Source organism: Manacus candei, unplaced genomic scaffold (genome assembly GCF_025592945.1).
Source record: "Manacus candei isolate 608988 ecotype Guabito, Panama unplaced genomic scaffold, ASM2559294v1 h1tg000037l, whole genome shotgun sequence".
In the NCBI taxonomy this organism is placed as follows: Eukaryota; Metazoa; Chordata; class Aves; order Passeriformes; family Pipridae; genus Manacus; species Manacus candei.
The window spans coordinates 7,756,494-7,780,235 of record NW_026138085.1 but is presented as its reverse complement, the minus strand read 5'-3'; the positions used below and the strand labels follow the sequence as shown (position 1 = coordinate 7,780,235).

At 45.1% G+C, this 23,742-nt stretch overlaps 2 protein-coding genes across 4 annotated transcripts in view; both read left to right on the top strand.

The window, feature by feature from the left end:
• LOC127473848 (sulfate transporter-like) overlaps positions 1–23,742 on the top strand; it is a 335,874-nt gene that overhangs the window by 48,750 nt on the left and 263,382 nt on the right. The gene's annotated exons all lie outside the window — the stretch shown is intronic.
• HTR4 (5-hydroxytryptamine receptor 4) overlaps positions 1–23,742 on the top strand; it is an 88,822-nt gene that overhangs the window by 30,468 nt on the left and 34,612 nt on the right. For 2 of the 3 annotated variants that reach the window (XM_051793984.1, XM_051793985.1), the window contains 4 exons: positions 10,312–10,437; positions 11,426–11,626; positions 20,416–20,569; positions 22,049–22,617. In XM_051793984.1, the coding sequence (XP_051649944.1) occupies positions 10,312–10,437; positions 11,426–11,626; positions 20,416–20,569; positions 22,049–22,617 (1,050 nt within the window). The remainder of the gene's footprint in view (positions 1–10,311; positions 10,438–11,425; positions 11,627–20,415; positions 20,570–22,048; positions 22,618–23,742) is intronic. The other variant, XM_051793986.1, reaches the window with a different exon arrangement.

The following is a 23,742-nucleotide window of genomic DNA, read 5'->3' as shown; positions in this document are numbered from 1 at the left end:
TCAGTGTCTCTGCACAGAGTGGCAGGTAGTGAAGAACTGGAAAAGGCTGTGGAAGGGTGTGAAAACCATCCTAAAAGACTGGGATATCCTGGAGCAGACATGGCTCTAGCACTTGGGAAAACAGGGCACCTGCCTTAGAAAGCAGCAGGTTACCCAGAGCAGGAAAATGGGCTGGACCTCATTGCCAGCTTTTCCCATGCCAGCTGCCTCAAAGGGCAAAACTGGCAACTGCAGTGCCAGGGCTTTCCAGGACACCCTCCTGGACTTCTGAGGGCTGACCCTCAGCATTAAGCAGGCAAAACTCAGTTTGTCTCCATGTTTGGGAACTCTTGAACCAGCAGTGCTCAGAGGTGGTGAGTAAGGAAGCTGGGAAGGGGGTATTAGGGTGTCTTGAGAGACAGGACTGCAGCAAAACTGGAGCTGTGCAGGAGATGCTGGACCAGATGTGTGGGGGTTCATAGGGCACCGTGAGTCACATCGACAGAGCTGGGGTTCCTTCAAGAACAAACATGATTTTATGTCTCAGAACCAAAGGGGATTGGATGTAGGGGGAAATCTAGTGGCTCTGCTCTCCTCTCAGTGAGTTAAAATTCCATGAGCTGCTTTTGGAGAAGTGCAGAAAGACAGTCCTGAGGTCCTGGTGAGATGTCTTTTCTGAGAATGTGGTCTGGGGAACAGGGCTGTGGTACTGAGTGCTCTGGTGAGCTGTCACCTGGTCCAGGTGGAATAGTATGTGCAGCTCCAGAATGAGACCACTAGCAGGGAAAATCATAGACCTATGGCACCCAGAAAATGAGGGTGTAATTTATTTGCAAGTGATCAATTTTCAAACCTAAACAGATTTTTAGAATCGGCCTGTGCTGAGACAGCTGGGAGAGGCAGAGTCAGTTCCCAGTTGTGGACTGGACTTCAAGCTCACAGAACCTGTGAGTGGAGTGTCCACAGCTGATGCCACCAAGAAACCTCTAAGTCATTTCACTCCTCTGTGGGGAAGAACTCTTCTCCCTTTGCATTGCTCTCTTCTCCAGGAACGACTGTTTCTAGAAATCTTTGTCAAGGGCTTCTGCAGATGAGCACAACAAGACATTCCTCCTGGAAGCTCTTGCACTTGTTTGCCACAAGCTAAACACAATGAACAAACACTTCCAGAGCTTCTTAGGCTGCCCTGAGAGAAATGTGCTGGTAGTGACTCCTGGGTGGGATCTGGGTTCCGTCTGGGCTGAGTGTCTGCACTTAACATCCTCAAAGCAGTCCTTTTTCCTATTGCTTTCCCAGGTTGACCTCCTTTCTTGTTTATTTGAAGTGAGAAATGTGATAAGGCTTTTGTGGAGAGTATTCAGAACATGCACTTAGCTGGAGTTGTGAAAGGAGGTTTAAATAAAACAAGAAATTTAAGTGCTCTGTTCTTGAATCAAGGACTTTCCGTGTCCTTGCTTGGAAAGGACACCTACCTGGAGCCTAAATACATGAGCAATGGTCATACAAAATGAGCTGGTGAACACATCCTCGGGGGCTGGAAGATTTCTGGCTGCCACCTCTGGAATTAGCTTTCAAAACTTTAGTCTTTATGGCAGAGCTCAAATTGAAGTAGCAGAGTTGGAAATACATAACATCTCAAAGATGACTTCTGTCCCTCCTGACTGATGTGTTTTGTGTCAGGGTACAGTGTTGGGCAGTTCAGAAACTGTTGCACTGAAGTGGTTGAGGAGACACAGCATTCCCTGGGGACACGAGGCAGCCACTCAGTCAAGTATTCAAGGGGCACACACTGTGGGAGCTGAACCCATGAACCCCACCATGAACCCCCAAAACTCCTTGGGACATACAGTTCTGTGTTGCCTTCAAAAAAGGAGTGAAAGTACCTCCTGCTACTATCTGATAACAAATGAGCTGGGAACTGGTTTCGTGTGGGGTGTCTCAAATAAAATGTGTTCCAGAAATCAATGTATTAATTTGGCAATGTCTGTGCCAAGTCTTCCATTAGCAGGGGTAACAGCAAGAAACTCTCTCATTCCTCTAGAGTCTTGAAACTGGGAAACTGTCCAGGAAATATTAGAAGTTAGACAGCCAATAGCTGTATTTGTCTTTTATTGTCCAGGGTGTAAACAAGCAGTGGGAAAAGTGCACAGCCTGCATATTTTAATATACAGCCTGATGCCAGGACTCTTCAATTGGCCTAAACTAAATGCCTCTCATTTAACAATATTTCCCTAACTGCAAATATTGCTTGGAAAAGCAGAGCAGGACCTTCATGCTTTCAGATTTGAAAATCTTGCAACTGCCGTGGCTTTTGGCAAAGATGGCACCAAAGGTTTTTCCTGGTTGGAAAATGAGACCTCAGTACAGGAATGCTGATAAAGAATTGCCATTATGGCATTTTGATAAAATGTTTTCATTAGGGAAACAAATCTGTGGACATGGGGTGGAATTTTTGGGGTTTTTATTACAGGAAAAGTTATAATAAGACAGGACAACAAATGCTTAAAAGCAGCAATCCCTTGAAGATTTGTGAGCTTTGAGATCAGTCTCAGTGCACCCCAATTTTGCAACTGGTTTTTGCAGGAGGTGTCACACAGATTTCTATGAGAAAATCTGGGCACTTGGAGTATGTTTAACATGAGTCTAAACCTTGATTTTTTCACAATTTTCTGCATCAAGTTACTCCCTGTTTCTAAACTACTGAGGTAAAGCTTGAGACTGTCTTGTGTGTAACACTGATGTTTCTTATACCTCTGTGAAGTAAAATTCTTTTGTACAGTAATCAAATTACAAATATTCTTGTTCAAAAGTACATACTAAACCCTGCCTTCAACATCCCTATAGAATAGGGAGATGAATGACAATTAATGAGAATACTGCTGGGAAATAAGGTGTTTCATTACATCAGCTCTTCTGAGTGTTCCTATGTGGTGTTTGTCATTGAACATGCAGCCTTCTGAATGACACGAGATAGGCAAGAGCCACTTAGAAAATAGAAGATAATCACATTATAATTATAGAATATACACCAAAAGTCAGGATTATTTTTGTGCTTCTTTCATCATCCTCTGTTTGTCACTAAACTGACATGTAGTTTGGTAGATGCAGTGGGTTTACTTCTGAGGAGCAATTCTAATTAGGAACTGATCAAGACATTTCTGATTAAAGGCATGTTTGATCTTTGGTTTTATTCTGCATTTACAAAGGAGAAATGATTGTTACAACATCACTGCTGCGCTTTGTAGTGTGTCTAAATCCCCAGCTATGCCTAAGTCAGAGATTTGCGTTTTTCGTCATTGCAGAGTATTTGAAATAATACTCTGTCCATTAAAATACTCTGGCCCTGAAGACAATCACAGAATCCAGGAATGGTTTGGGCTAGAAGGGACCTTAAAGCTTATCTTGTTCTACCTCCTGCCAGGGGCAGGGACACCTTCCACTAGACCAGGTTGCTCTTGAAAGTATATTATAAGGAACAAAGCATAGTGCCAAGGTGCTGCAGACTCCAGGTGGATGTGAAAGGGTGTGATCTGTGATTGCAGAACAGCTCTCCTTGGTAGTCGTTTAGTGGATACAAAACAAAGTAGTTGCAGCAGGGGCCCTTCGCCCATGTAAATACTATGCTCTTAATCTAATGCTAATTTCAGAAGTTAATTTTAGCTTATATTTAAGGTGACAGTCTAATGGGTTTTTAGGATTGTACTTACATACATCAGCCCCGCAGCGATATCTGTTCATATGTGGGTGTAAATTATGTAACTCTTGATCTGCTGCCTGGGAAAGAGCAGAGCCAGGGTTTTATCCTTCCCTGTAGGAAAAGTAGAGACAGACCTGTCTGCTGAACTGCCTAACTTCCCTGCAAGGGGAGAGGCCCAAAGGCTTAGGCAGCACCCAGAGGCTCACCAGGGCTGGGTTTATTTCCCACGTAACTGTGCAAACTACTATCTTGCTCTCTCTGTCTCAGACGTTCATCTGTATGAAAATCATGATAAAGCGTCACATTGTCCAGGATCAGTTTTCAGCCCCAAATGGAGTTTCCATCCAGCAAAGGCAAAAACTGCTGCTGCTGTCAGCTAAGGAGAGTGCATGAAGCAGTTGAAAACTCATTTATTTCTGGGTTTGTTACTTGGAGCCCTCATGCCCTGTGTGTCAGCCTGTCTCTGGGCTCTGCTCTGCTCTAGTGTGGCCTCAGAGTCCTGGGGGCAGTTTTTGGCACCACAATATAAAAAATATCTAAAGCAGTTAGAGAGCATCCAAAGGAGGGGCAGGAAGATGATGAAAAGGGTCAGGAGGGGAAGCCATAGGAGGAGTGGCTGAGGGCACTTGGCTTGTTCAGCTGGAGGAGACTGAGGGGAGACCTCACCAGGGTCTGCAGCTTCCTCACAAGGGGCAGTGGAGGGGCAGCTCTGATCTCTGCTCTGTGTGACCAGTGACAGGACCTCAGGGAATGGCTGGAGCTGTGCCAGGGGAGGGTTAGGTTGGATATCAGGAAAAGGCTTTTCTGCAAGAGGGCACTTGGGCGCTGAACAGGTTCCCCAGGGCAGTGGTTATGACCCCAAGGCTGACAGAGCTCAAGGACAACGCTCTCAGGGACTTGGTGGGATTGTTGGGGTGTCCTGTGCAGGACTAAGAGTTGGATTGAATGATCCTTGTGGGTCCCTTCCAGCTCAGGATATCCCCTGATTCAGTCTCAGAGCCTGAGGTACATGCAGAGATGGAGCCATCGCTCTGGTCCCCATGTCCCTGAGGTCCCACAGTTTTTGGCAGCTCCAGCACACACCTGCTCCCAAATGGGAGAGCTCCAAGCATGTACTGATTGACTGCACAGCCCCCACACAGCAATTTTTAAAACATTTAAATAGCCTGTCTTCTTTGCTTCATCTTGACAATTGGTTTTAATCAGTATTATCAGCTGCTTAAAACACTTAATTCTCTCAAGCACTATAACATTCAGCCTCCAGCAGATACTTGGAGTGGAGGTGCAGGATTGGGGATGTTATCAGGAGTTTTGTTTCAAACCAGCATAAAAGGAGAAGAAAACTCATCCTTTCCACCCCCCCCCCAATTTATTTGGTTTAAAAAAAAAAAAAAGGCACTCAAATAAACTAATCATATGACTGAGTTATTTTGATACATGGAATGCTGTTTATTTCTGGCTTGTCAATACTTTAATTAATTTCAATCTGTTTCTAAAACAGAAGTGAAGTGCATAATTGACTTGAATCCTTTAGGAGTTGTCCTGCCATCTGCACGGTCTGAAGCGAAGCAGCACAGGCAGTGTAGCATTTAAAGGCATTAGAGGAAATTATATGCTTCTGGATTAATGCTGACTTCTGATTAATATTTTTAGGTGGCAGTAGAAAAGAATATGGTAACAGCTGGAAAGCCATAGATCAAATAATATCTTCCCTATTGTCATGTTTCTATACTGAGACACACATTGTCAGGTTTACTCATAAAATAGCTTATCTTGATTTTTAAGTGTTTAAGACTCAGCCTCCAATTTTATGCCTAGGAACAATCAGTGGAGTAGAAAAGAGGAGAGGCAAATGACAGCTTATTTGTGGTTAAAGACCTCCATGAAATATCACGTCAGCTTGAGTTACAGAGGGAAATGCCATGGCTTGGTTGAAAACAAAGCAAAGCAACTCTTCCATGTATTGCCTGTACACTGAGGGCACTGTTAAATCAAGAAGAAAGCTCTTTCCTAGGCTACCCCTGCTCTCAGCTTTTAATCTTCTTCAGTGAGAACTGTGCACATCCCTTGTTAGAAAGTGCTCTCTGCAGTCCCTGGTTCCCTCCAGGAGATGCCCCAGGTTACCTGTGCAGGCAGAGTCATTGCCCTCCGGTTCGGAAAAGGGCCATCCAGCCACCTTTTCATCAGCTGTGCTCCTCTGCCCCCAAAAGCAGAGCATTATTTATCCAACCCTGACTCTCTTTCCCATCTCTCACTCCTGCAGGAGTATCTGTGCAGTGCCCGAGGTGCTCCCAGCACTGAGCTGGTTGTCAGTGCTTTTTCCTGCTGCAGTGGTGGGGAGGTCAGGGTGTGATGTGTGATGGAAACCAGAGCAATGTGCATGGTCTGACCAACATGACTTATCTATGCAGTTTAATTGCTTCACAAAATATGCAAAAGCACTTGAGTTCATTTAAGAAAGCTGGAGTGTTTACAGGAAAGTGGAAATTGAGCTTGAAAAAATAATTATCCCTTTTTTTCCCTTCACATTAATGGCTATGCAGAAGAGCCTTTTAAATATGTCCATATGTGTGTTTTAAGCATTCATTCCACATCAGTATTTCACCTTTTTCCTTAAGTGATTTCTATATTCCTACTAACCAACAATCATTTTGCCTGAAGCTCATTTCCTCGTAATAGCAAACCCATCAATCTCTGCTTTATTAAACAGGGAAGCAAGCTTGGAAACCAGAGCACTCAGATTTGATAAAAGATGTTATGCAAACCATTGATTTTAATTTACAGCAATATCCACTTCTTCCATTATTAACAACTTCGAATTACTAAGACTGAATAATTAACAAGTATTTCTACTTGATGATAGATTATCCAAAAGGCAGATGTACAGCAACACAGCCCAGATGAACATCCCTCCTGCACCCCCAGTGATGCATATGCCTATTTAATGTTCCCCAGGGGAGCAATGCAACATGGCATGAGAGAAATACTCTCTCTGCTTCCAAAACTATTATCAGAACACTGATAAGAGTGCCAGTGTGTTCCTGATCTGCTGGTCTCTGCTCAGAGCCCTGGGCTGTGGCCAGCCAAGGCAAGTGATGCCACTAGGATGCCACCACCCCCAGGGCAGGATCACTTGTGTGCACAGGATGGGAAATGTGGGCTTAAAACATGGCCCTGTTCCTGGCTGAAGTCAAAGAACACATCAGTCTCCAAGCAGGGCAACATCTGGTGAGATTTGGCTCAGGGCTAGGTATTTCCAGACATTGTTTTGATGAGTAAAGACTCAAAATCTGTGCACCAAAGAAGACCCAAGGGGGGTAATTCTCTTCAGTGTCTGTTCATGTGCACAGCTCTTGGCAGCTGACGAGGCTGGAAGGGAGGGAGGTCTCTGTACAAGGCAATAGGCTTTTTCCCTGGAGAGGATTTTCCCTTCCAGGGCACTGCCTGCTGGAGTGAGAAGCCCCATCCACACCTGATGGCCAGCTCCCCCCCAGCGTGGCTCAGGGATGAGGGAGCTGTCTCTCCCGTCTGTACACGCTGCAGATACAGATACAAGGTGCTCAAATAACACAGCGATAGGAATTGTTTAGGAACAGCAGAAGGACGGGCAAAGCTAGATAAGACAAAATATAAATCTAACTCAGCCTGGCTCTGTATAAACTAAGCCCTCATCATCCTCTTTGCTGCTGTGCCAGCATGTGCGTGCTGCCACGCTCACCTGGGAGGAAGAGGAACATCTTTTGTGGGTGCTATTCAACGTGGTTTGACATTTTGTTTCACAAATGCAGCCAGGCAGCAGTGTCAGCCTATTGTGAAGGTTATTTGGGCAGGTACAATTACAGCTCTCCGTGAAGGTGCCTTTGATCCCACCATCCTCATTGTTCCTGAGGCTTTTCATCCCATCTGGTACCCAGCTAGAAGGGCTGTGGCTGAGACCTGACTTTGAAATTGTTTCTTTTCCATTTCCCTTCAGTTTTCACAGTGTCTTTTTCAGCTGATGAACATCATTAATGAAGGCTCTGGCATTCAGCTGTGCCCAAAATACTGATGCTTGTCCAGTGTCTGGCCCTCCCCAGCTGTGCAGCAGCCCCTTGCAGAGGAGAGCACACAGTGGGCCCTGAGTAGTCTGTGTGTCCTGCTGTGCATGGTGCCCACCAGCTGCTCAACCTTTTCCAAAGGACTTTGCTGCAGTGCAGGTTCATGTGTCAGCAGCTCCCATCTTCCTCCCTCCCCAAACCTCCAGTGAAGGACTGAGGAAAATGAGATCTTTCAGATCAGATGTATGTGGAGATGGATGAGAGAGAAAGTGATTTCTAGAGAGGGGAAGGAGTGACATCCTATTCCAGGAGCAGCTGTGTGGCCAGTGGCCAGTTCTATTGGGTGACAACCTTGTAGAGAGGTGGGATACATCCAACTGTCCACTCTACGTGACATTTATTAATCTCTTAATTTTAACACAGGAGATTATCTGGAATTAAAAGGTACCTATGCTCTCACAGGTGAGAAAGCCTGACAGTTAAAGGTGCTTGGACAATGCTGTCAGGCACATGGTGGGATTCCTGGGGCTGTTCTGTGCAGGGACAGGAGCTGAACTTCCATGATCTTTGTGGGTCCTTTCCAACTCAGGATATTCTATGATTCTCTTTCTTATTATACCCATATAATTGCACATGGTTTGGATCCTGCACATATCTGCATAGTGCTGGGTTTTTCTGTGAAACTGGTGTGAATCCAGGGCCTCTCCTTTCCTCTTCTTTTTTTTTCCTCATAAACATCCTCACCTACCTGGATGAACCTATACCCAGTAATGTACTGCCTTGTAAAACATCAAAAAATAAGGAATTCCTACGATATTATTCATATTCCATATGAAGAATCCAACATCAGCAGGCTGCAGTCTGCCCCACTGGGGCAACTGGCAGTGGGAGGAGAAGTCATACTCTGAGTGGCTTTTAGGGACAAAAATGGGGATTAAGTGGGTGTTCTGCAATGCAGGCTCAGGGTAAAGTCATTCTCTAGAACCTTCTTAACATAGCACAGGCAGGACTTCAGCAGTCTCTAATCATTTTTAGCTTTGCCCAGATCAGGAGAATTCAGTGAGATAAAGTGTAAAAGCCTGGAATGTTATTTAGTAAATAAAAAGTGACCCCAGAGGCAGTTAAAGTAAAACAGAATAACAGTTCAATTTTTCAATTACCTGAACAATCTCTCAGCATTAATCCTGGGTGTCGAATATCAGCTCCGTATGCTGAGAAGAAATTTCCCTGCTGAATTAGTGTCAAGTGCTGCTCTTAATGCCAGTTTATTTCCAGCCACACTTGATAAGACGAACAAACACCCATTCTCACCTGGGTAATGTAATGGGGAAAGTTACACAAGCAGGTGAAGGTCTAGGATGCATTTCTTTCTGAATACATAATTACAAATAGTTTTAAGGGAAAAGTGGCTCAAACGTTTATAATAAAACCAGTTTTATGGGGAATTGGACACTTTTTATTGCATGCTGTGTATTACCTTCCTGCTTTGCAGGCTCTGAAAAAAACTCCACCAGTAATTTCTTTGAAACATTTAGCAAACTATTTCTAGAAATGCAGACTTAAAATATGTGTTTTAATGTTATCCTTCCTTTTTATTTTCATCATTAACTGAAAGAAATTTTTGATCTCAGGGTAGGGGGAAATTTGGCATGCATTGATAAAACATTTTATTTCCTTTCTCTTCTGGAAAAGTTACCAAGTGAAAAAGAGAAAAAAGATGCGGGGCTGCCTCTTCTTTTGTGGCAGAGTGAAGGAAGGAGAGAACAAGGGAAAATATTATGTAGAAGATTTCAAAATTTAAGATGTAAAATGCTCACTTGAGGAAAGTTTGAACCCAGTAGTTCTTGTCCTATCAACTCAGGAACTGTAGCGACAGAAGAAGGAGTGATGGGTTCAAACTGAAAGAGGGGAAATTCAGGTGAGATATATAGAAGAAATTCTCCCCTGTGAGGGTGGTGAGGCCCTGGCACAGGTTGCCCAGAGAAGCTGTGGCTGCCCCATCCTTGGAAGTGTTCAAGACCGGGTTGGATGTGGCTTGGAGCAACCTGGGATAGTGGAAGGTGTCCCTGCCCGTGGCAGGGGGTGGAATGAGATGGTCTTTAAGGTCCCTCCCAAGCCAAACTATTTTGTGATGCTATGATACTAAGACCTTGGGGACAAAAATGGAAAAACAACAGAAAAGAAAACCAGAATACTTCTACATGGAAAATAACATTATTTATTGGGGTGAAAAGAGAATGAAAACATTCTTGTCCAGAGGCTCTGAATTGGACTGCCAAAGATCAGGCACAGCTCACTCCAGATCTCATAAATGGGCTCCTCCACTGTGGTGGCTCATCCAGCTCTGGGAGCCATGGGCACTGCAGGCATCCTCCACCTGTAGCCTTTGTGCTGATGGATGGAAATGGATAGAAGTGGACATGGATAGAAATGCTTTTTGTTCAGGATCTTGGTGGGAAGGTCTCGCTGTGACAGGCGCGGGAGGCTGCTCTCACCCTCACCAACACCGGTGCCTGTGGCTGGCACCGCCTGGGCCATCCCCTCCCAGTGCTGCTGCAGCTTCTTTTCTTTTCTCTTTTATCTCTGTGTGCTCCCCAGTTCGAGTGAGGGCTTCGGCATAGCGGAGAAGATCGTGCTGCTCACCTTCATCTCCGCCGTCATTCTGATGGCCATCCTGGGGAACCTGCTGGTGATGGTGGCCGTGTGCCGGGACAGGCAGCTCAGGTGAGCCCACCCAGCCGGCCACCACCTGCCCTCCCACGGGGAGGAATGGGAAAATCCCCCACTAAAATGCCCTGTGCCTGCAGCTGAGGGCATAAACTGCAACGACAAAGGGTTTCTGGCCATTCGTTGCACCACGGCAGTGTCAGACTCACACTGGCCTTGCACGTCCCCCCTCGCACCTGCACTGTGGTGGTGGGATCATTTTAGTATCCATCCTCGGCATTTTTAACACTCTCAGTGTAGAAAACCAGATAAATCAGTGGAAACTGAGCTAAGCAGCAATTCCTTGGAGAAGCAGGTTGGCCTCTACCCCTTTTTTCCATCTCATAGTTCCCAACACGCCCATCAGAAAACCACGAAGATCAAGGTCCGGTTGCAGTTGTGCTGCACTGCCTCAGCTTGGCAAATGTTGCCCATGATTTTGGGGGGTCACAGACAAAATTCCTGTTTTCCTGTTTTGAGGTTACTTCTAACCCTGGGAATTGTCAGACCAACCTCAGGAGCAGAGTGAGATATTTAACAGCCTCTGTTCGTGTTCTGCGTGGGATTTTTAATGGATTTAATTCTATTTTATTGTTGTGATTTAAAAAGTACTCTTCAAGTTAAAATTACAGCTTCAGTCTAGATTATTCTCAGTGCTTTCTGGAAGGATTTTATCAATTTACAAGTTAAAATAAAATCCCCCTCTTCTACCCCAAACTCCAGCGCAAGCTGTGGGGCTGAGCCACATGCAGAGACCTGTGAGCATCTATTTGCCTCCTCTGTGTGAGCAGAAATATGTGTTTATACAGCGAACACGGTGGATATTTAGCTGTAAAGACCAGCAACAACCTAGAGGCGACTGTATAAAGTGAGGGCATGTTAGGGATGACCTTTTAGTGTGATGGAGCAAATTAGGCCCAAACTCTGTCTGAAGTCTCGGTGCAGATCAAATCTTCAGCTGCTGCACTGAAGTTATCCCACTCTAATTTTGTGATCTCTCTTACAGGAAAATCAAGACCAATTATTTCATTGTTTCCCTTGCCTTTGCGGACCTGCTGGTGTCAGTGCTGGTGATGCCCTTCGGAGCCATTGAGTTGGTTCAGGACAACTGGATCTATGGAGAGATGTTCTGCCTGGTCCGGACGTCCCTCGATGTCCTGCTCACCACGGCATCAATCCTGCACCTGTGCTGTATCTCGCTGGACAGGTACGAACAGGAGGGCACAGGGAATAGTTGTAGTGCTTTAGTTCTCTGCAGTGCCTTGGGTTAGCTGGAGTAGCCAAAGGGCAAAGATGAACCTATCTGGCACCACAGAGCAACAAATCTCTCCCAGTGGCTGATTTTGGAGAGAGCTGTCTGAATCCTGTGAGTGCAGAAAAACTTGGAAAGGAATGAGATATATGCTGAGATCAAGCTAGGGGCTTGGTTCCTCTTTTACTGTTGTCTGCAGTTTTCCAGGTTAAAGGGCAGAACTTCCCATACAGAATAGCAAGAATTTTTCACAAGATAAATAGTAGAAAACATTCTGACCAGCTATTCTAACAATATTTACAGCTTTTGTTTGAGTTCTGTGTGGGGATTTCAATATTATTAAAAATACTGTTACTGAGTATCACTAATATGGCTGAAATAACCGTAATCATTCTCATCATTGTGACAACTGATATTTAAAGAGCATCTTTCATCCAGAGAGTCTGTGTGGAGCCAGACTTCAAAAGATAGTTGATTAACCTCCTGTTGATGGGCAGCACAGCTCTGTGGTGGGAGAGGGGGCACCAGCACGGGCAGTTTTGTATCCAGAGGAAAGCTGATGTCAAACAGCTACGGCTTCTTCCCTTATCTGGATGTTTAGATGGCTGGAACACAAATAGGAAGCTTGTTATCTCAAAAATGTTGACAAATTGCCACTTTGAGCCAATTACCAGGAAAGCAGATGTTGGGCACTGTGCTCTGGATGTGACCTTGCTCTATAAAATGTTGGACTTTGATTCTCCAGGCTCTTAATTAGCTACAGGGGGTTGTGTAAAGAAGGGGGCATGAAGGGAAAATGTTATTTCACCCCCTGATCTCCAACACCTGCAGGGGATGAGGAATATCCCATGTGGGGTGCACAGAAAGGAGGCTGTCCTGTTTCTCCTGCCCTCTTGCAGACCCCCACCACGTCATGAGCTCTTGCTCCTGCTGCCTGTACCCACTGGTCCACCATCCTGAGACAGCTTTGTCTGGGGTGGCAAAGGGGTTGGAACAGCCTTGCCAATCAGAATGTGTGGCTCAGAGTTAATGCATTAGGGATACAGACTCCAGACTTGGGCTTTAAAGGTTGCTGGTAGAAACTTCAATTTCTTCCACAGTTTTTAGTTGTTTTGGGGTTGTTTTCTTCCTCAGTAAGAACCCAAAAAGTGCTAAGAGGACAGAATAGATGAGGAGGTAGAAGTGGATGGCCCTGAGAAGAGCAGAACAGGTAGATGAATGACTAGGTTTCTGTGAAGGGAAGGATGACTCAGCCCATTACTGATCTGTTCTCCAACCCCAGTGCTTCTCTGGTCCTGGCAGGTGGAGGAGCATTGGCAGCTCTGCTTCCTTCACAGGGTTTGATTTAATTTTTGCTGGCTGTTGCTCTCGTGTTCATTCAGACTTTATGGCAGTGTGCTGCTTCTAGTTGGTATTTTTTCCATGATTCATCTATTTCCTGCCTTCTGTTTTGTTTCAGGGCATACAACTGTGAGTTTTGAGGGGTTTTTTAAGAAAACTGGGTGGTTAATCTAATCCTCAGGACTCAGTTGGGAAGTCATTCCCTTTAACATTTTCACAAAGTTAAAAATACTTTTCACAAGTTGAAAATACTTTTATCTGATAATATCTTGTATCTATTTCCACTGCTGCTTCCGTAAAAGAAAGAAACAAGCCAGCATTCCAGCTTTAATTCTCAAAGGCATTTGAGAAAATCTGGAGAAATCACCACAGGATAAACTGATTTTACTGCTCAGGGAGCCAAGTACTGCAGAGACTTAGAGCCACTTTCAGTCTCAGCTGAAAAAGGGTTTTTCCAATGTAGCAGGGGTGTCTCAGGGCTCACTGAATCCAGAGTTTCCAGCCACTGTGTTATGCTCTTTCATCATCTCTTTGATATTCTAACATAATAGAAAGATTTATCCTTGAATTATTTATTTATTGCATGTTTTATGCATACACGTCCATTCTTTGTGCCTGTGCAATAAAAATAATTGCACTGCATATAAGCAGACCAAGAAGCTCTGATAGTCTCCAATACAGTTAACCCGTCAGGAAAGGCAATTTTCTTCTCCAATATTTGCAGTACAATTTGCAATAAGTTACTTCTCGAAGTCTTGGGTGGGAGGGGGAAGCAACAGAGAAACAAACAGAGAAACAAAAATGTCTGTGTTGGGCTCTCTGCTTCATCTACCCCCCTGGCTGTATCCCAGCCTGGGAAGCTTCCCCCAAAGGCTGTGTCTCTGCTGGGCACTGTTTGCCTGGTGTGTTCCAAACATTTGCCCTGACTGTGTGTGTTTGTACATCCAACGCTCGTCTTACCGGAATTCAAACATCCCCCATAATCACTGCTAAATAAGGGCTAAAGCAAAGCAGATGTATCCAAAGAGTGTTGGAGCACCAGAGTGACAGATGCTTGTTGCGCCGTTTACAAACATTAATTAACATTAATGTACTGTTCAGACATCAAATTAGCACAATCCCTTGAGAGAGATGATGTTTTAGAGACTCCCAAGCCCCGATGCTTTGCAGTGGCAGTCCCTGTGCAGAAGGAGCCCTCTCCCTGTGCCAGGGGGAAAGGAGCGTGGTCGGAGGAGCACGTCCAGGGGCATGGGGTGGTCACTCCCTTTGCCTGCTGTGCCTGCCCCTCCTGCTCCCAGGGCTCCAGCACATCACTCCATACTCATCTCTTCTGCACCGTGTCACAGACAAGGCACAAGGGATTGATCTCATAGAATCACAGAATATGCTGAGTTGGAAGGGACCCACAAGGATCATCGAGTCCAACTCTTAGCCCTGCATAGGACCATTCCCAAGAGCCTTTTGCTCCCCAAAGCATGCCCGGGCCATGGTGGGGCTTAAGGCTGGGAGCACAATGTCTTTTTCCAGGACAGGGAGAAGCAGCTGTACCAGCAGAACATCTACTGGCTGTCCAGGGGGACAGGGTGGTTGTTAGTGGGGAGACTTATTAGGCTTTAAATAGCTGTCAGTAAGTAACGATTAGGCAGTCGGCAATCTGATTATCTGACACAAATTCCAGCTAAAGTTCTGAGACTATAAATCCCTGTGCCTGTTTGGGTAAAAAGGCATCTGATCTTGTGCAGCTCCCAGATGCTCAGGTGGAGGAACAAAGAGGCAGCACGGGAAGGGGCTGAGCCCGGGCACATGGGGACTGTCCACGAGGCTGTGAGAGGTGACACGTAACTGCAGAGTTATCCCTGTTGGCCAGAAAACTGACCCAGGGTTTGCAGAATTCAGGTCCGAGAGCATTAAGAAAAATACCAGAGCAGATGGCCATGGCACAGTCTGAGGGATGCACTGTCCTTTATTAATCTTTACAAACCCTCTAGAAATCTGGTAATTTATTTTGCCACTGTTGCTGCCAATAACCCTCCACACACACCAGCCACACAGGGACCACGGAGGAGTCCTCTGTCTCCATTTGGCAACATACGTTTGTTTGTATTCCTGGCTAAATTTATCCAGTTCCAATTAACTGTTCTCTTTAGCATTTTTCTCAGTGTAATTATCTCAACACCAGCAGGCCGTTGTTTTTCTAATAAGAATTTAATTTTGTTAGATATAATCATTTTAGGACATTTTCTTCTTCTGGACCGGTGGTGCATAACTTTGTTTTATTTGGCGCAGTGAGAGCCCAAAGCTTATTTGCTCTGTGGGAAAAAGGAAAATAGAAAGAGCTGTTCTTTCCAAAAAAATGTTAAAATGTGGTTGTACAGAGGCCAGAACCTGGTTTCACTGAAATATCAGCAGCACCAGTAGTGCTGTTTTAATTTCACACAGGCACAAATAAATTGAGATTGTGGCTCCTTAGGTTCATCACTTGGTCAGGGTTCAGCTGGAGAGTTTGTCCCAGTCTGGATGCCCGTGTGGGCATGGCTGTTGTACCATAACTTTGGGAGAGAGCCAATAGCACCCACAGTTTTCCCATTCTTTTGTCTTCTTTTTCCTAGGCTATTTAAGGAGGGTAAACTAATATTCAGTATGAGTGTTCAGTAAATGTTCTCATTTTGGTCCCAGTGATGATATAGCATATGGTATGTATATAATTTTATATATACACATGACACCAAATGGTTTTAAATGTGGGCCACCCCCAGAGCCAGTCTGTTTAGTAAAAGTGGGGGCGTATTTGTCTGTCTGTGATATCTGAAGAGCTTCTTGCAGGGTAGTGTCTACATGCCCGTAGCTCAAACAAAATTGCACTGCAAACCAGGGAGATACTTAAATTTTTCTCCCAGGGCAAGGAATTATCTAATGCAGCTCAGTAATTATATTTCTGTAATGCCCAGAAGGCAAAGAAAGAGCGGTGTTGTGGTTGGAGCATCACTGGTCCTGAGGCAGAACCCGAACACTCCAAGACTGCTCTCTGGAGAGGTGCCCAGGGCAGCTTTTCCACTGACATGGGATTGAGGAGGTGCTTGGATAAATAAATAACCATCCTTGCTAGGGACCACAGCTGAATTATGCTGCTGTCAGTCAGATCCAGGTCACCAGTGTGTTGGACTGCAGTGCTGTTTCTAATTGTGGCCTGGAGGGAGCCTACAAAAAAGATGGAGAGAGACTGTTTACAAGAGCCTGGAGTGACAGGACAAGGGGGAATGGCTTCAAACTGATAGAGAGGAGGTTTGCTTTAGATATTAGGAAAAAAATACTTCCCCTCAGGGTGGTGAGGCACAAGTTGCCCAGAGAAGCTGGGCAACTTCCATCCCTGGAAGTGTTCAAGGCCAGGTTGGAAGGTGCTTCCAGGAGCAACCTAGTCTAAGGGAAGGTGTCCCTGTGCATGGCAGGATGGTCTTTAAGGTCCCTTCCAAAGTTTCTGCCCTCTGATTCTATGATTCTGTGATATCTGCAGTGGCCATGACAGCCATAAGTAAGGCCATCGGAGCCACGGATTTCTTCTTTTAAGGCATCTGTGAAATGTTAGCACTTGATTCATTCCTGTGGCAAATGTCTGATAGAGGAAAGGAGAAGTATTATAATAACCTTTGCTTTATGGTGCTACTTGGAAGATCCACAGCTCCAGGAAGGGATTCTTGTATTTCCCCTTCAGCAAAGAATGCTATTGCAGAGGCAAAGGAGAGGATGTGTTTCACATCATACACTCTACTGTAGGTAACAGGGAAGTTAACATTTTCAAGGAACTGCAGAAACATGGATCTTGACTGATAATAGTAAGAATTAATATTTAATTGAACCTGGGCATTGTATTAATCATGTGTATGTATTGCATTTTATATTCATCCATCACACTGTCATACCAACACATAATAGACATTCTTTATGAACCCAGGAAAACAGCTGTAGCTTGAAAGGAAGCAGAAATATAGAGTATGTCTTTATTTCAGCCTTTGACTGAAACTATTGATAATCCTAAAGTCATAATTACTTTTCTCCCAGTGAATAAATAGCTGCTTAAATGCTCAAACCATCACATACATCAAATCACCAGCTACTGCAAAAACTGGTGTGACTTCAGAGACTTCTATTGGCATACAAAGATTAATATCCGACTCCCCGGGCTGTTGGAGGGAAATCCTGCTGGGCTCTGGAGAAGTGGACATTGTCCTTCTCTGCTTCCCTCCCCATCAGCAAAATTGTCACCCACACTCTGATCACGGCACCTCGTTACCCCTAACAGTGACACTTGCTGAACACAGGGAAGCTCTGATGGCAGCACTAGCAGAAATGAAATAAAATAAAATCTTTTGACATGTAAGTGGAGGAAAATTGCTGCTGAATCACTGGGAGGGAAGAAATATGAGAGCTTAAGATGTCATTTTTACAGGCATAATTTTTACTCTAATGGCCTTTAATAGCGTGAACAATTCAGTGTAAGGCTGTCAGCTGCAGAAGAGAGAGAGGTACAGAAATGTGATAACTCAAACTGCCTGGAAGAATTGTTTTCCTGCTGTAGTTAATTAGCAATGTATTGTGGTTTTCCTTTTCTGTTTGCTTATCCAACTTGCGAGAGGGTAACTGGTGTCTTGGCTGTTCTTATCCTTTTATTGGATTTCTTTTTTTGCCCTTTCTGCAAATAAATAGAGTACCTTGTGACTTGCAATAACTTGCCTTTGATGTCCAGCGCTGGGCAGCACTTTCCAGTAGGTGACTTTCAGATAATAAACAATTAAATATGCCAGATGTAATTCCCTTGTGTTGAGAGAGGAGCAGCTGCATGTAATGCCAAGGGAAGCACCATCTGTCCTAATAAACATTGCTGAAAATACCTGTTTGAATTCAAAGGTCAGTTTATTTCCTGGGAAAAGGAAATCAGGGGTGCAGGGGGAAATCCAAATGCAATAAGCTGCAGTGACAGAGGGCAAGGTCACACAAACACGTTGTGGCTTTTATAGGGAGGGTCCTTATCCCAGGAACAAAGGAAAGGTTTATTCTGTCCTCTGAAATCATTTACATATTGTAATCTGACCGTAATGGTCCTCACTGTCTGATAGACTCAGAAAAATGTAGGTTGGAAAGGACCTGTGGAGGTCTCTGATCCAGCCCCTCTTCTCAATGCAGGGCCAAACTCAAATGCATCTTCCTTCAGTGAGGTCACTCAGGGCTGTGCCCAGTTTAATTTGGAAATCTTCGAACTCATGAGCCAGTGAAGTCAAGCTCCAAAACTAAATCCTGTAAATTATCCAACCTCTCCATGTCCCCCATGGGAGGGATGTGAGGGATGAGCCTCACTGGCTGCCGTAGCCAAGTTCCACAGGAGGAACATTTCACCCACTGATCTAAAAGAACAGTTCCTGTCAAACACACCATTTCTTTGGAAGTGAAACTTTTCAGAGGAACAGGCTGATTTTCATGCACGCACGAAAGCAGAAGAGAATGTAGGAATTATCAAATTGCAATAGTTGAATGCTTGTTTCAACATTTTTCCCCTGTGACACTTCGAATCTTGTTTCAAAGTGACTTTTAAAAAATGTTTTCTTTTGACACTTTGATATTATTTCAACCCTTTGTGTGGAATATATCACCTGATTTTATCAAAATAAAGCAAGTCAGCTGACTCCACATGACTTTAAAAAAAAAAGTCTCAGAAAAAAATGGAAATTCTTGTATTTTTGTGCCTGTTTAGGACAAAACTCTTGGTTCCCACTCAAATCTTGATTAAATAAATTGCAGATCTCAAAGGGCACCTCTCTAATAAACACACATAAACTGTGTGTATGTGTGCATTCACATATGTCTTATTTTAATGTGCTGCTAGCACTTAGAAAATCTCACAGGCATTTCCTGAGGTTCATAGTCCAGCTTTAGTATGCAGTTAATTTAATTTCTCTAATTCATGATTCTACTGACCTCATAAAATTGACTTTTATGGCCATTGAGCAGTGAGCCTCCCTCTATATACACATTATACCTTATGTTGAGGCTTGACTCAAAAAAAATCTCTGACAGATCATTCATTCCCTTTAGAAACAGTTATTGAAACTGTGGCTACTTCCTCAATGCAGGGCTCATTTCCTATGAGGCACCATATTGCATCATTTTTATGCTTCCCAAATGTGGAAAGTATATTTTCCAGCAGGTGACTTTCAGATAATAAACAATTACATCTGCCAGATATAGCTCCCTTGTGTTGAGATGATGATCATCTCTGGGATGATCATTATTCGTCTGCTAAGAAGATGTGTTCCTCTGGCATAGAGCTGAGTGATATGTTCAGTTATTTAGAAAGTCTGAGAATTTGTGGGCTCATCTTGTGTCTCTGGACCCAAGTCCTGTGGCAGGTCTGGGGACATCGAAAATCTAAATATCAAAAAAATTTCATTGGGAACCTGAGAGAGACTGTCTGGTCAGGACCACCAAAAGTCTGCAACAGGATGGTATTTGCTGATCTGCTCTGCTTATAAATATATAAGATTTTCAGAGCAAAGAGATTTCCAGTTTTAGGTTAGCTGCACCTTCCTGATGCAGAAATCCACCTGCAGGTGGGTGGCAGAGGGACCAAACAAACAGAAGAGTTGGTTTCTTACCTCTTTCAGAAAACATTTTTAGTTCATAGCTAGTTGTTATTTTAGGAGCGGGGACCTGTTGTACTTTGAATATGAATGGATCTGGAGGAGGAAGGAGAGTGCAAGGCACATCCCCCTGATGATGCAAAGACTAGAAGCCCCATGCAGATATTTCCCTGTCCTTGTGGCAGAAGGTTAAAGCCCAGCCAGACAAGACGTAGATTTCTGGGAGGCAGAAAGGGAGCTTGGTTATGGAAAAACACATTTCATTTTACTGACATTTTCACAGCTTTGAAAGACTTTGCAGTAACAGCTTTTAAAGCCTTGTCAAAATAAATGTCCACTGCAGTTAGGAAAGCCCCAACGCTGGCTCAGTAAAGGCTGAATGGAAGGAAGGGAAATTCCTCCATTGCAGTACAGAGGGTGAGGACTCAGTGACTCAGTGCAGGGAGTGAGGGGGGCTGAGTATGGACTCACTCCCTTGCCCTGCAATCTCAGACAAACCACAGCATTAACCTATGCCTCATCTTCCCTGGCTGGAAAACAGAAAACACTGTTTTTTCCTTGTAAGTCACTCCGAAACCTTATTTACTCATGCTGTGGAAATTTCCTGAGTTCCTTGTGTAAGAGGGAATCAACAGAAATAGGCTATAGACTCCTTTTTTCCCCTGTTTTGAAAGGCAGGAGAAAGAAGCTGGAGAAAAGGCTTTACAATTCTATTTTTAGAAGACTTGGAAGGCTCTTTTGATGGCAGTGGCTCTCTCCCTTTTCTCCTTGCAGGTACTATGCTATCTGCTGCCAGCCTCTGGTGTACAGGAACAAGATGACCCCACTGCGCATCGCTGTAATGCTCGGAGGGTGCTGGGTAATCCCAACATTTATTTCTTTCCTCCCTATCATGCAAGGCTGGAATAGCATTGGCATCATTGATCTGGTGAGTAGCTAAGGAGATACACCATTCAGATATCTTTGGTACTGTGTATTCTTCTTTAAAAAGCAATATTCAGGGAAAGGAAGGAAAAGGATGCTGGAAGAGAAACCTTGTTATCAATGCAGTGGGGCTGTTGTGTCTTTGGAGGATACCTTTAAGGGGGTTTGAAATTATTCTGTCTGAAAGGACTGACACAGGGACAGTGGTGACTCTGGGAGAGGATTTTACCCACCTCTACGAATCAGTTCAGTGAGTAGTCCCTTGAAAACATGCCAACCCCCAGCTGGCTCCTGATAAACACCTCAGGAGTCCTTGGTTCCCCCTGGCCTCTGCAGCTCTCAGGAAGTTCTGGCCCCTGCCATCACAACCCAAGGGTCCCTCCTTGATGTGCAAGGGATGTATGGAGAGCCAGGAATCCCAGACTGCCCCAGAAGGGATAGTGCTTTGGACCAGTCCTGCCAATATTCCCTGTCTTGGTGTAAGCCTCAGCAGGGGAAGAAGATGAAGTAAGAAGAAGACCTGTGTAAGTAATTCCAGCAGGAATCAATTTTCCCCACTGCACTCTGGCTTCACTTGCAGGTTCCTGCCTACAGAGAAAGGATTTCAGTTGCACATCTGCTCTTCTTCCAATGTAGAGTTGTAGGAATTAAAAATGGTTAACTGTGAAAACACCTTATTTAGAAGAGCTTGTTTAAAGAGATGTGGCACCTTCTCTACCAAGTGAAGGACCTATGAATACTTTTTGGCTCATGGAGAGTAAGAGGTGCAAGCTGCTGTCACAAGGTGACAAAGCAAAAATTGCTTCCCATCAAGCACCTTTAGGATGGGCAGCTGGTAGGAAAGGGAGGTGCATTTTGCTTATTTTACAAGCCATGCTAGGTATCTGATTTCGTTCACTGATATCTTACCCCACCTTTCCAGAAAAGACACTCAGCTGTCTGTACCAGCTTTTCTGAACCCCAATGCAAGCCCTGCCCTTCCTTCTAACTTGCTGGTGTTCACAGATATCAGTAGCTGCATGTTAAGAGGGAGTGCAGGGTTCCAACACCAACTGGTGTTTACTTCAGGTAAACTTCCTTACACGCCCAATTAAATAATTTTGATATTATAGTTTTGAAGAGGAGAAAGGATTATTCTCTTGTTAGAATAAACAAGAGCATGTAGTGACAGGACAAGGGGGAATGGCTTCAAATTGACAGAGTGGGTTTAGATTAGATGTTAGGAAGAAATTCTTTGCTGGGAGGGTGGTACAGAACTGGGACAGGTTGCCCAGAGAAGCTGTGGCTGCCCCATCCCTGGAAGTGTTCAAGGCCAGGTTGGATGAGGCTTGGAGCAACCTGGTCTAGTGGAAGGTGTCCCCAAGGCAGGGGGATTGGAACTGGATGATCTATAAGGTCCCTTCCAACCCAAACCATTCTCTGATTCCATGATTCTAAGTTCTTCCCTTCTTCCTTCTCCTTGTCCTTCCTCCTGCCACCCCAGATTCAGCAAAGACAGTTCAACAAGGCTTCCAACTCCACCTACTGCATATTCATGGTCAACAAGCCATACGCCATTACCTGCTCCGTGGTGGCCTTCTACATCCCCTTCTTCCTGATGGTGCTGGCCTACTACCGCATCTACATCACGGCGCGGGAGCACGCCCGGCAGATCCAGGTGCTGCAGCGCGCGGGGGCCCCCACGGACGACCGGCAGCACCCCCCGGACCAGCACAGCACCCACCGCATGAAGACTGAGACCAAAGCTGCCAAGACCCTGTGCATCATCATGGGGTGCTTCTGCCTGTGCTGGGCCCCCTTCTTTGTCACAAACATAGTGGACCCTTTCATAAACTACACGGTGCCGGGGAAGCTGTGGACGGCTTTCCTGTGGCTGGGCTATATCAATTCAGGGTTGAACCCTTTCCTCTACGCCTTCCTGAACAAGTCTTTCAGACGTGCCTTCCTCATCATCCTGTGCTGTGGGGATGAGCGATACCGAAGACCTTCCATCCTGGGGCAGACGGTGCCCTGTTCCACCACCACGATAAATGGATCGACGCACGTGCTAAGGTGAGTGTTTTTTGGATGCTGCAAGATGCCTGGAGTCACTAGAAAGAGGATTTTTCCAGAGTTTTTGTACTGAATTGGTTTTGCTTTGAAAGGTCTTGATCGATTAAATGTTTAGAAAGGGAGGGGGCAAGAGAAATCCTTAGGGTGCTCAGGCAATCTGGGTTTGTAGATAACAGGTACGTGCTGGCACGTGCACTTTCTCCAGGGGTGTGCTCAGGAAAGAGTTGGGAAAATGCAGGAGTCGTGTGTGCATTTTGGTGGTGTTGTTTTGTCAGAGGGGAAAACTTGACCCTACATGGAGCACCCTGGGGAGGCTGCCTACTTCATCTTCTCTAGGAAAGGGATCACAACCCTCCTATAGCCCCTTCTCAGGTTCTGCCTTTGTAGGCCCTCCAGCCACTGCTGCGTCCTCTGAACTGATAAAAGGCAAAGGATGAACTTCTGCAAGCACCCTGACTGTGAGCCATTCATTCCATGGCTCTATGCAAGGAGGGGTGTTACCACTTTGTCTTAGCAGCTTGGAAAATGCCTTTTACTGTAGCTCAGCCCCAGCTCACCCAGCCCTGTAGGAGCCCAGGGTGCCTTGTGTGGGCCATGGTACACAGTCCTGAGGGTTGGCAGTTTTGGGTTCCAGGGAATTTGAACCCCCCACCTCACATCCCCTCCCTTCTCTGATTACCTCAGTGTGTTCACTGCAAGAGCAGAGGGTGTGGGCTGTGCACTGGGTGGGTACAGAGGGGCTTGGAGGACTCTGGGATGGGACACTGCTGCCTTCCCACCGAGCACAGAGGTGGGAGGCAGAGCACAGGAGGAAGGGAGGGAAGTACAGTTAACTCCTGTAATATCAGAACAAACTGCAGTCTCTGAATAGAACCAGAGGTGTTTCTATACCACTGTCTAGAGGAGATTTTGTTCTTTTGGTAGATGGGTACTTGAGTCTTCACACCCGGATAAGGACTTGGTAACTGTCTTAGTGTTCAGAGCTGAACCCTCCCGGAGACTAAATCAGTCACAGAGCACTTCCCAGCTGGGTCTGATCTGCTGGTTTGCCCAAGCTCCCTTCTGCAGTGATCTCTGAAGTTTTAGAAAGAGTCCTGAGCCATATAATGGATGGGGGATGTGGCA